The sequence below is a fragment of the Bos taurus genome, chromosome 11, assembly GCF_002263795.3.
Source record: "Bos taurus isolate L1 Dominette 01449 registration number 42190680 breed Hereford chromosome 11, ARS-UCD2.0, whole genome shotgun sequence".
In the NCBI taxonomy this organism is placed as follows: Eukaryota; Metazoa; Chordata; class Mammalia; order Artiodactyla; family Bovidae; genus Bos; species Bos taurus.
This window is the reverse complement of record NC_037338.1, coordinates 11,030,158-11,042,918: the sequence shown is the minus strand read 5'-3', so window position 1 is coordinate 11,042,918 and position 12,761 is coordinate 11,030,158. Positions and strand designations below refer to the sequence as shown.

Genomic DNA, 12,761 nt, shown 5'->3' with positions numbered 1-12,761 from the left:
GAGAGGTTCAACTAGAACTCAACTTTTGCTAGGCAGATAGGATGGTAGGGGAAAAGGGTAAGAAAGTCAGAAATGTTTGTGAAACAGTGTTTATAAAGATGACTGTGAACACTCATAGTGTTCGTGGGGTTCTCCTAGGCAAGAATACTGAAGTGGTTTGCCATTCCCTTCTCCAGTGGACCACATTTTGTCAGATGTCTCCACCATGACCCGTCTGTCTTGGGTAGTTTAATTGAGTTAGACAAGGCTGTGGTCCATGTGATCAGTTTGGTTAGTTTTCTGTGATTGTGGTTTTCATTCTGTCTGCCCTCTGATGGAGAAGGATAAGAGGCTTATGGAAGCTTCCTGATGGGAGAGACTGAGGGGGAAACTGGGTCTGTTCTGATGGGCTGCGGGGCCTTGCTCAGTAAATCTTTAATCCAGTTTTCTGTTGATGGTGGGGGGACGCTGTGTTCCCTCCCTGTTGTTTGACCTGAGACCAAACTATGGTGGAGGTGATGAAGATAACGGCGACCTCCTTCAAAAGGTGCGGGCACGCACTGCTGCACTCAGTGCCTCTGACCCTGCAGCAGCCACCGCAGACCCACGCCTCTACTGGACACTCCTGGACACTCACAAACAAGTCTGGGTCAGTCTCTTGTGGGGTCACTGTTCAGTGGTGACTGTGGCTCAGATCATGAACTTAGTATTGCAAAATTCAGACTTAAATTGAAGAAAGTAGGGAAAACCACTAGACCATTCAGGTATGACCTAAATCAAATCCCTTCGCGTTATACAGTGGAACTGACAAGTAGATTCAAAGGATTAGATCTCATAGAGTGCGTGAAGAACTATGGACGGATGGACAGAGGTTCATGACATTGTCCAGGAGGCAGTGGTCAAGACCATCCCCAAGAAAAAGAAGTGCAAAAGGCAAAATGGTTGTCTAAGGAGACCTTACAAATAGCTGAGGAAAGAAGAAAAGTGAAAGGCAAAGGAGAAAAGGAAAGATATACCTATTTGAATGCAGAGTTCTAAAGAATAGCAAGGACAGATAAGAAAGCCTTCCTCAGTGCAAAGAAATAGAGGAAAACAATAGAATGGGAAAGACTAGAGACTCAATTAAACTAGAGATCTCTTCAAGAAAAGTAGAGATACCAAGGGAACTTTTCATGCAAAGATGGGCTCAATAAAGGACAGAAATGGTATGGATCTACCATAAGCCGAAGATATTAAGAAGAGGTGACAAGAATACACAGAAAAACTGTACAAAAAAAATCTTCATGACCCAGATAATCACAATGGTGTGATCACTCACACTCACCTAGAGCCAGACATCCTGGAATGTGAAGTCAAGTGGGCCATAGGAAGCATCACTACGAACAAAGCTAGTGGAGGTGATGGAATTCCAGTTGAGCTGTTTCAAATCTTAAAAGATGATGCTGTGAAAGTGCTGCACTTAATATGACAGCACATTTGGAAAACTCAGCAGTGGCCACAGGACTGGAAAAGGTCTGTTTTCATTCCAATCCCAAAGAAAGGCAATGCCAAAGAATGCTCAAACTACCACACAGTTGCACTCATCTCACATGCTAGCAAAGTAATGCCCCAAATTCTCCAAGCGAGTTTTCAACAATACGTGAACCATGAACTTCCAGATGTTCAAGCTGGTTTTAGAAAAGGCAGAGGAACCAGAGATCAAATTGCCAACATCCGCTGTATCATTGAAAAAGCAAGAGAGTTCCAGAAAAACATCTATTTCTGCTTTATTGACTATGCCAAAGCCTTTGACTGCGTGGATCACAACAAACTATGGAAAATTCTGAAAGAGATGGGAACACCAGACCACCTTATCTGCCTTCTGAGAAATCTGTATGCAGGTCAAGAAGCAACAGTTAGAGCTGGACATGGAATAACAGACTGGTTCCAAATCAGGAAAGAAGTACGTGAAGGCTGTATGTTGTCACCCTGCTTATTTAACTTATATGCAGAGTACATCATGTGAAATGCTGGGCTGGAGGAAGCACAAGCGGGAATCAAGATTGCCAGGAGAAATATCAGTAACCTCAGATATGCAGATGATACCACCCTTATGACAGAAAGCAAAGAAGAACTAAAGAGCCTCTTGATAAAAGTGAAAGAGGGGAGTGAAAAAGTTAGTTTAAAGCTCAACATTCAGAAAACGAAGATCATGGCATCTGGTCCCATCACTTCATGGCAAATAGATGGGGAAACAGTGGCTGACTTTATTTTTGGGGGCTCCAGAATCACTGCAGATGGTGATTGCAGCCGTGAAATTAAAAGACACTTACTCCTTAGAAGGAAAGTTATGACCAACCTAGACAGCATATTCAAAAGCAGAGACATTACTTTGCCAACAAAGGTTCGTCTAGTCAAGGCTATGGTTTTTCCAGTGGTCATGTATGGATGTGCGAGTTGAAGTATAAAGATGGGAAAGTATAAAGATGTGAGAGTATAAAGAAAGCCGAGTGCGGAAGAATTGATGCTTTTGAACTGTGGTGTTAGAGAAGACTCTTGAGAGTCCCTTGGACTGCAAGGAGATCCAACCACTCCATCGTAAAGGAGATCAGTCCTGGGCATTCATTGGAAGGATTGATGTTGAAGCTGAAACTCTTAATACTTTGGCCACCTGATGTGAAGAGCTGACTTGGAAAAGACCCTGATGCTGGGAAAGATTGAGGGTAGGAGGAGAAAGGGATGACAGGATGAGATGTTTGAAGGGCATCACCGACTCGATGGACATGGGTTTGGGTGAACTCTGGGAGTTGGTGATGGACAGGGAGGCCTGGCGTGCTGCAGTCCATGGGGTCGCAAAGAGTTGGACATGACTGAGCGACTGAACTGAACTGACAAGCACTTAAGAGTGATAAAGAGGAAAATGCAGTTAATAAGTGTTACTCAGTCATGTCCAACTCTCAGGCTCCTCTGTCCATGGAATTTTTCCAGGCAGAATACTGGTGTGGGTTGCCATTTGCTTCTCCAGGGGATCATCCTGACCTTGGGATTGAACCTGGCTCTCCTGCATTGCAGGCAGATTCTTTACCAACTGGGCTACCAGGGAAGTGTAAATGTGGTAGGATAGTTGTCTTCATAAGGTTGCAAAATTATTGCAGTTTAGGAGCTGAGTGATCTGTGGAGGTCAGAGTATGGACAGGAGAACAAATGCATATATCTTTCATCTGTAGTGAAGAATAAACTATGGGACAAGGCTCAAACCCTGGTCAGAGGGGCTAAGAGATAAGTTGGGACCCGAAATTTTGTTGTAGTGAAAATCCCAAGATGATTGGAATTCCCTTGCTTTCAAACCTATTCATTGGCCCACTATTCCCTATTGAATTGAATACTCTCAAAAGAAAAAAAAATCATTCTCACATTCCTTTTTATTTTTCAAGTATGAAAAATGTATAAAGCATGTTTCCAATAGCAATTTGATGTTACGGATTTGACTAATTTATCTGACATAGATGGGATTGGTATATTTTGGAATGCCAAAGGTCTATTATCTGGTAAGCCATAGATGGATAGTGTTAATATTTTAGAATATTATTCTCCAGGATTATTTTTCTCCGTATATTTATTTTTTTGTAGCTGATATTAGAAAGTGGATAGTTGTGTATCTTTTTTTTTTTTTTTTAAAGCTTACTCTTAAGCACATTTGGTTAGAGGATTTTAACTAATGGAAATAATCCTTTAAAGTTTTGTTGAAATTGTGAAATCGTCCTAAATTATAATACATATTTTTATATGTGGGTCATTTGGGAATTAAAAAAATTTAATTTGGTTAAGGAATAAAATAATGAATATCAGTACATCATATGTCTAAGCCTGTTGATAGCCATCAATATAATGTCATTGTCTCATCTTTTTAAACAGATAGGTTAAAATAATTCATTGTTTAATAAAAAATTTTGTTTGTATAATTAATGAAAAGCTGAAAGTAGAGGAAACATGGTAAAGAGAAAAGCAGAAATAAGTTAGAAAGTAGAACTGTTACACTGAAGATAGAAAAAATGTATACATTCCTAGCAAATCCAATCAAGAAAAAAAAACCCCACCTTAATGAGGTAGACTTAATACAAACCTGTCAAAGCTTATGGAGTTGAACTGAAACTAAGAAGAAATCAAGAATGTTATAATAGTACCAACTATCAAAAAGGTTTTTGGATCTAATGAATTCAACCATGAAGTCTTTTATATTTTTTAAAAAATTTCCTTGTATTAAAATATACAGAACAAGGTTAGAGAACAAAAGCATTTAAAAATACTAATGAATCTTAATCACTGAGAATGTTAAAGACTGCTATCAAATCTAGTTAAAGGTCTCATCTACCATCTGCCTACTACTGTGAAGTTGTTACATTATGAAGAAATTTATTGCTGTATTTTATCAGATGTAATTGGGGAAAAATGATGCTCTAATGCTGTTTGATCAAATTTCGTGCCCATTCCTAATCAAATTAATTTAAAGTGAAAATAAAGGAATACTTTAATAGCATGACAGGAAGAATATTCTTAATAGCTAATACTAAATTTGTTTTTTAAATAACCAGATTTAAACAGAAAATGCCTATAAAACTGGTTACCATTAGTCTTTAATTCAACTTTAGTTCAACATTGCTGCTTAGTGTGGTTTGTAGATTGGTGCCAGTCCATGAATTGCCTGTTACTGTCAAGAAATAAAAAGAATTGAGAGGAAGTGTTTAGAAACTTTTATAGCAAATTGATGTTTTTTAGTATCAGAAAATGACACTTAGACATGTGTTTTGTATTTTGGGTTTATATACCTTTTCAGTTTCATTTTCCTAGTTTTTTTTTTTTTTTTTTTTAGTTTGTAAATTTATTTTTTATTGTTACCTATTAATTTTTATTAGTATTAATAAAATGTTATTCTGTAATGAGTTGGAAGTAGGGAGAACTGACCATAGGTATTTTGAGAGACATTGCTCTGAATCATGCCACAAGTAAAAGAGTTAACGTTTGAAAGAGACAAATGTACCACTCACGACTCATGAAACCACATGTTTTGTACCAAGAAGTCCACTAGAAACTAGTATAGCAAATAAGAGTTAGTAAAGTGGTCATGTGTAAAGAATATTGTAGCTTTAGATTTGGAAATTTTTTTTCAGTTTTATGATATTGTAGGATTTCATCATGAAGAACCAAATTTATTGTTTTAATGATGAGAAGTAATATTAAAGAATAGCAGAAATGCCAGTGGTTCAACACGTTAAAAGATGTGTAATAATGGGAAAAGGTAAAAAATCTTATTGTGAAAAAAATTTTGATGAAAATGTGAAATAGAAAGCTATATGCTAATGTAAATGGACATTTTAATCTAAATGTTAATATGTATGGTAACTCAGTTAATGATTTAGCATATTTTCCTTTAAAATTCTTGTTTTAGAGAACAGAATCTTGGCATTGTCTTCCTCAAGAAATGGACTCATCCTGCACCTTGGATACAGCCCAGACTGGGTTTAATATGAGAGAGAAAGGGACTGAAGTGACCGACTTCACCTCTTTGGAGGAAGGTATATTGACCCAATCAGAAAATCAAGGAAAGGATCCCAACAGAGACCTCTTATGTTCTCCGTTGCTAGGTAATACCTCTTTATTTTTAGCTAGTAGTAATACCTCACATTTACAAAATACACACGGGGGACTCCAAATCTTGCGTCCGAATCCTTGAGTTGAGCTCTGTAGAACTGTACTCAAATGTGTTAGTTTATTTCTGGTTTTTCACACTGGCCAGCTGGTCTAGTTACATTAAATATGCAATTGTTCCTCATTTTATCATTCTCTGTTGCTCTCAGAAGGCATAGAAGCTTTCTCTCATGGATATGCCTCCTCAGTCCTGACTCTGGGGTTTTTCCTGGGGGTAACCACATGTGTTATCTTTTGACTGCTTCTCTCAGCAATGGAGGCTCCATGATGTATGAAAACCAAACAGAAAACAAATGTTCATGCTTACCTAATTAGCTTCTTAGAACTAGTTAAGACATTTATCATTATCCTAAGTTTTTAGATCCAAACATTGAGATAAAGAGGTTAAATGACTTGTCTGAGGCAGATCTTCCTGCTTTCTTCTGTTTAATATGGAACTAATTTATTAGCTCTTTACAAAAGATAAACTTTAAGTCCTTTTCAAATCATCAAGGTAGGAGATAGAATTATACTCTCATTACTTTAGATTGCTGCACATATATAGGAAAGCTTAGGCAGTATGATAATTTCAATTTTTTTATGCCTAATTCATAATTCAAATATTATTTTGTTTTCCTTCTGTTTTCTTCAGATTTTTAGTTTCAAAAATTGAAGAAAATGCAACCATCACAGATTTTATAGTTAACCTTTGTCAAGGGTGTGGGATTCAACCATAGAGGTGTCTTAACAGAATTTTGTAGAGGAGCATGAATTAGCAGTTAATCCAACAAGTTCTTTTCAAATGCTATCCAAGTAAAAAGTATCAGTGCCAATATATTCAGTGATGTAGATCATCAAAGTCAATTTTAGTTTTATATTTAAAGAAAGACGTTGACAAGAGTTAGAGTTCCCTTGAAGAGGAGGTAACATTGATAGCATATGAACGAAAAGACTTTGCTATGATCAGATGTTTGAAGGACTGTCATGCTAAAGATGAAGCAACTTATTTTTCATTTATTCATTTATTTAGCAAATATCTAAGTGCCTTTTGTGTGTTATACACTAGGAATATATAGAGGAAAGCTGTGTTGTCTTTTGGAAAGACAGTACAATAAAAGGAAAATAATAGTACCATAGGCTGAGTTAGATAATGGTCTACAGCAGGGGTCTGAAAGCTACTAGTCACAGGCTGAAGCCTGATTTTGTACTGTCTGTGGGCTAAAAAAGGTTTTAGCATCTTAGAGGATTGTAAAAAACAAATGAACAAAAGAATTACATGGGGCAGAGACACCATGTGTGATCAACAAAGCCTAAAGTATTTACTCGCTGACCTTTTATAGGAAATGTTTGCCAATTCCTAGTCTAGAGTTGAAAATCAGAGAAAGCAGTGGCACCTCACTCCAGTACTCTTGCCTGGAAAATCCCATGTATGGAGGAGCCTGGTGGGCTGCAGTCCATGGGGTTGCTAAGAGTCAGACACGACTGAGTGACTTCACTTTCACTTTTCACTTTCATGCATTGGAGAAGGAAATGGCAACCCGCTCCAGTGTTCTTACCTGGAGAATCCCAGGGACGGTGGAGCTTAATGGGCTGCCCTCTATGGGGTCGCACAGAGTCGGACATGACTGAAGCGACTTAGCAGCAGCAGCAGCAGAATTGAAAATGAGACTACAAAACTTGTAGGGAGGCTGTTTTCAACTAGTAGAGCCATTTAATAATGGGATATAGCTAATAATAATAATATAGCTAATAATGTTATATAGCTATATAACAAAAAAAGGTGAGCATTATGTCACAGCAAATAAGTGAAGTTCTCCAATAGAATAGTTTCAGCATTGGGTTGGAGATTCTGCTACATGGCTTGAGTTATACAGCTCCAGTTTCTCATTTACTGTAGATACAATAGAACATTTTAATAATTAGATCAGATCCTGGGATCTGATGACCAGAGGAAATTTCATCACTGTGACTTTGTTAGGCTGGAATCCAGTCATTGTAGAGTGGATCTCATCAGTGGCAAATGTCATGATGATGACTGTGGCCGGAACGGTTAGATATTTCAAAAAAGACTATCCAGGCCAGCAACAGTTGTCCAGGTGTGAGGAAATGTGGGGTCTTTGTTGAAAAATCTTCACGATTCTTAGAGGAATGAAAGATTTCTGTTATGAAGGTTTAAGACTGAGCTTATTGGCCAGAGCCAAGGAAGAGTTGTACCAATTAGTCCTTGGTGGTAAATGTTACTGTTATCTTTCAGTTTCCCATTTTTTATTAATCCATTTATTAAATAAATAATTGTATTCTGAGTGCCTACTAAGTGTAGGAGGTACTTTGTAGCAGGTATTTTGCTAAGCACTGAGGATATAGCTCTGAGTAAAGCAGACATGGAATTGGTAATCAAAGTGGGAAGCAGACAGACTGAAGATTAAAACAAGAGTGTGACAGTTATGATAGGGAAGGAATGCAGTTTTATTATAGGCATTGTGAAATCAAGAAGGTATACTGTAGTCACAGTATTACATTCATATTTAAAGCACATTTCAGTTTTAGCAAAACATCACTTGTCTAGTTAAATTAATATGAGATAGAAGACTATTGGTTTCATAGATTTGTTTCTGCTAGTGTTTACTTTTTTGTTTTTGTAATTGTATAAATACTATAAGGAATAGGAGTTTATACCTAGTTGTACATATTTAGGGATGTTAGAACTTATTTAAGGTGACATTCAGGTATTCACAAGCATTTTTTTCCCTTTAAATTAGCAGTTTTCAAACATTTTGCCCACAGGATTTCCTTGACACATTTAAAATTACTGAGAACTTTTGTTGACGTGGCTTATTGATGTTTTCCAATATTAGAAATTATTAAAACTGAAAAACTTTAAAAATGAGTTTATCAATTCATTCAAAAGTAGCAACTCCATTGATGTTATAAATTAACCTGGTTTATTAGAAAAATAACTTTCAAAATCAAAAATATTTAGAGGACTAGTGTTGTTTTACTTAAAAATATGTAATGTCTGACTTATTAGAAGACAAACAGGTTCTGATATCTGCTTCTGCCTTCAGGATGTTGCTCTATCATATGTGATGTAGCTCCTGGGAAATTCCATGGTATCCTTATGAAATAATGAGAGTGAAAAAAGCAAATGATATGTTAATATTATTTTGAATATCACTTTGACCCAGGCATCTTCTGGGAGTATCTTAAGGATGCTTGGGAGCCTGTGAACCACATTTTGATGTAAGATGGAAAGAAACGATCGTAATTGTTAGGAGCATTTGCTAAAAAATATAGTGTTTAGGTCTAGATTGTACTCTGGCATATAAGCTATTTGAATGTGGACAGATTACTTAATATTTTTTAAGATTTATGGTCATGTCTCCCCAACTATAAGATGACTGTAATAATACCTATACTTCAAGGTTGTTATGAGGATTAAATAAAATATTAGGTTAAGTGCCTGCATCTTGTTGTTGTTTAGTCGCTCGGTTGTGTCTGATTCTTTGTGGTCCCATGGACTGTAGCCCGCCAGGTTCCTCTGTCCATGGTATTTTCCAGGTAAGATTGCTGGAGTGGTAGCCATTTTCTTCTCCAAACTTGGATCTTAATAAATGGTATTTGCTGCTGTTGTTACATTATCATACTAATGCTTGTAGAAAGTTCCAGATGGCAACATTTAGGTTCTTTAAAATATTATATAAGCTAAGCAGTTAAATTATCAGCATTCCCAACATTTTTATATTTGAAACTTTGCAGTCCTACAGGACAATTTTGCTTCTCCTGATTTGCCTTTGCTGACATGTTTGACAGAACGTCAAGAGTTTGGGCCTGATTCCTTATTTCATCAAAGTGAACTAGATTTTGCACCTCTGAGGTAGGATGATTTATTTTTGTACTTGCATATAACCTTTTTACTCTTTCTTTTCTTGTTCTAAGTTGTTACTAAATTAATGACTTGTAGTGAGACTTTGGGTGACAAGGCCTTAAGACACGGTACATGTTAATTTGGCAGAATAACGTGTGTAAAGATGAGGCAGGGGAGTGTAGTTTATTTAAAAATAATTTCTAATGTATTCTAGCATACTAGGCATATTTTAGTTTAGAAAGCACACTCGATTTTCTTCTTTATATATCTGCTGATTTGCTATCCATCAGCCCACTCCTATTCTGTGAAAAGCATTCATTTCATGGTCACTAGCTTGTTTGGCATTCTCATTTTTGTCAGCCAGTATTGAGTGAACCTAGTTATCTCTCTTTCCTGTGTAGGAGATGCAAATAGGAAGTAATGAAGTAGCATGATTTTTCTAATAGATGTATCTAAATTAAGTTATTCCAAATTAATGTCTTTTAGTCATCATGAGAGACAAGTCTCGAATTCTTCAAATCATATTTGGAATTATCCAAGAATATGTTTTCTTCTTTTAGAAATAAAAAAGACAATGTAAATGAAAAACTATAAATGTTTACAGAGTTAAAAACCTCTGCCCTTATGCTGTGTTTTACTTTAAAATTACTTTTATGAAAAGTGTTCTGTACACAGTAGTCAACCAATGATTAGGTTATGTTTTGTTTGAAGAGTAGATCACTTAAGTGGTTTTTAAGAACATAATAACTAGTAAAAGAATTAATTAATGCATGTTAAATGAATATTAAATTATGGTAGGTAATAAATTGCATATTTTAAATGGTAAAGTTTGAAATTTTCATTTAAAGAATCATCTTTGGGGCATAGTATTGTTTTGAGAGAAGCCTGAGAAAATATCAGGTCATAGGATGGTAGTTCATCTTCTGTCTACAAAAAATTTGCTGCATTCAATCATCAGCCACTCTAAAGGAATTTGAAATTAGAACTTTTTCAACATACTTTTCAAATAACCTCAATTTTAGTAACATCAGTTTTGCATTTTTTTCATATTAGTATTTAAAAAAGATAAATGTTTTTAATGTGTTATTTATTTATTTTTAACTGTATATTTTCAGGGGAATTCCTGGTAAGTCTGAAGACACTGAATGGTTTTCTCGACCGTCGGAAGTTAGTGAAGCTTTATTCCAGGCAGCCTCAGGAGTAGCATCAGACTTAGTTAACAGTTGCTTTAGTAGATCTCAGCACCCACTTATAGGTAGTACAGCTGTTAAGTCTCAGCACTCTTTATTAACTCCTGAACAAGGGACTAAAGAAGAGACTGCTTCATCTAATACACTTGATCTGAAAACCTGCGAAGACTCTGGTAATTATGATGCTGTTTATTCATATATGTCATGGGAGACACAACAAGTTATGCAGGAGCCAGCAACCAATTTAGCTGATAAAGATCACGTTTCTTTTTCAACTGCATCTGATATAAGTGATGAATACATAAATCCTAGAGGAAGTGACAATTTTGATGCTTCTTATTTATATGCACAGTATGGGAACCAAGGAACTTTACAACAATCAGAAAAATATTTAGCCAGTAAGGACCATGATTCTTATTCAGATTCATCTGACACAATTGATAGAAATAAAATTCCTAAGGAAAGTGACAATTTCTCTTTTTCAAATATGCCGTGGAGCAAGCAGGGAGCTTCACACCATCCAGAAATATATCTAATCAGTAAGGATCATGTTTCTTTTCCACATGAAGTTGCTCCTCATTTTAATAATAAAATGCCACATTCTTTCTGGCATTGTTTGTTGGGATCAGGAGGAAGCGAGGTTCCCTTGATGTCTGATAGTCATTATTTTGAGAGTGTTTGTTTAAGGGCTCCTGTTGAGAATGAGGTGAAACAAAAGGTGGATTCTTTGGAGAGTTATAAAAGCAATGAAGAAGATCTGGGGAAAGGATTATCTCAGTGTTTTGAAGTAAAGGAGAATAGAAATACTTTAGTGTTTTCAGAGGTGCATCCCAGATCTTCAGAAATACAATATATTGAGAATGTTGTAGTTCCTGATAATTCTGTAGAAGTTTCAGAAGCACATATACTCTCCCGGGGGCTTGATACCTCTACGATGGAGATTTCTGGTGGTCCTCTTCAGACTATTAAATTCAACTCAAATGAGACATCAGAACAACTGTATTTTCAAGAAGAAAGAAACCAAGAGGCAACTTCTGTTTTTGATGGGGAAAATGTTGGTGCTATGAAAAATGTAGCTTTTCGGGCAGTTATTGCCTCTATTGAACCTTCCAAGAAGGAGAGTACAGTAAATGAAATCCAAACTGACATCAACAAATCTTTAACAAATGACAGCCAAGAAAGTGAACCAAAAAGTCCAGATCCTTCCCTGTTAAATTATGATGAAAACCTTTTATTTGATAAACTTAAACGTCCACGCTATCAGTCTACTCCTGGGGTGTTTGAATCAGGAGCTTCAAAATCATTGTATAAAAAAGATGATGGTGATAGCTCCCTGTACTGGCATCACAATTTAAACTCAATCCCCAGTGCTTCTCAGGAAATACTGATTAAGCCACTTTCTCTTAGTCCAGAGCTTAAGCCATCATCTTCTTTAAGTGAAAAATCTCTCAAACAGGCTGTTGGTCTTGGCAGAACATGGTCAACTTTATTTCAGTATGGTATAGACAATGAACAGTTTCTTCCCCTTGGGAAGATAAAGTCTGTTTCTGCTCTTGACCTTGCAGAGAAGTTAGGATCTTCAAACATTATTTACCCAATGAAAGTATGGACTTCAGATTCTTTGGTTTCACAAGATTTAAAGCAGCACAGCTTTGAAGAAGCAGATTCCTCAAACTGTATTTTGGGTAAGACTGTAAACTCTAGTTACATCATTGAAGGTCCATCTGCAGCTGTAGGAAGCGGCTTTTCAGCAAACTTGGTGGCATGTGATGCAAAGTCACAAGGTGCTTTACCAGTGATGAGTAATGCACCGTTAATTGCAGTCGGCCAAAAGACATTGCTGAAAGCTGATACGGGCCAAGGGGAAATTCCTCGGCCTTTGGGAGCCAGGTCCAGTTTTACTATACATACAATTATGCAAAATGACTCGTATTTTGTAGAGGGCCTGCAGGGGAAGGCTGAATCTGACATCTGTACTCTGGACGATGATACTGAATGCTGTAGCGTAGATGAAAATGCTGTTGTATGCAGTAAAAGACAAGAGGTAAGGCAATAAAATGAGT

General features: G+C 36.5%; 1 protein-coding gene across 7 annotated transcripts in view; it reads left to right on the top strand.

The window, feature by feature from the left end:
- ALMS1 (ALMS1 centrosome and basal body associated protein) overlaps positions 1 to 12,761 on the top strand; it is a 190,664-nt gene that overhangs the window by 36,896 nt on the left and 141,007 nt on the right. For 6 of the 7 annotated variants that reach the window (XR_809620.4, XM_010809855.4, XM_010809857.4 and 3 more), the window contains exons 3-5: positions 5,405 to 5,600; positions 9,400 to 9,517; positions 10,624 to 12,742. Coding sequence is in view for 6 of the 7 variants with exons in the window: in XM_010809855.4 (XP_010808157.2) it covers positions 5,405 to 5,600; positions 9,400 to 9,517; positions 10,624 to 12,742 (2,433 nt within the window). In the remaining variant the exon portion in view is untranslated. The remainder of the gene's footprint in view (positions 1 to 5,404; positions 5,601 to 9,399; positions 9,518 to 10,623; positions 12,743 to 12,761) is intronic. The other variant, XM_010809860.4, reaches the window with a different exon arrangement.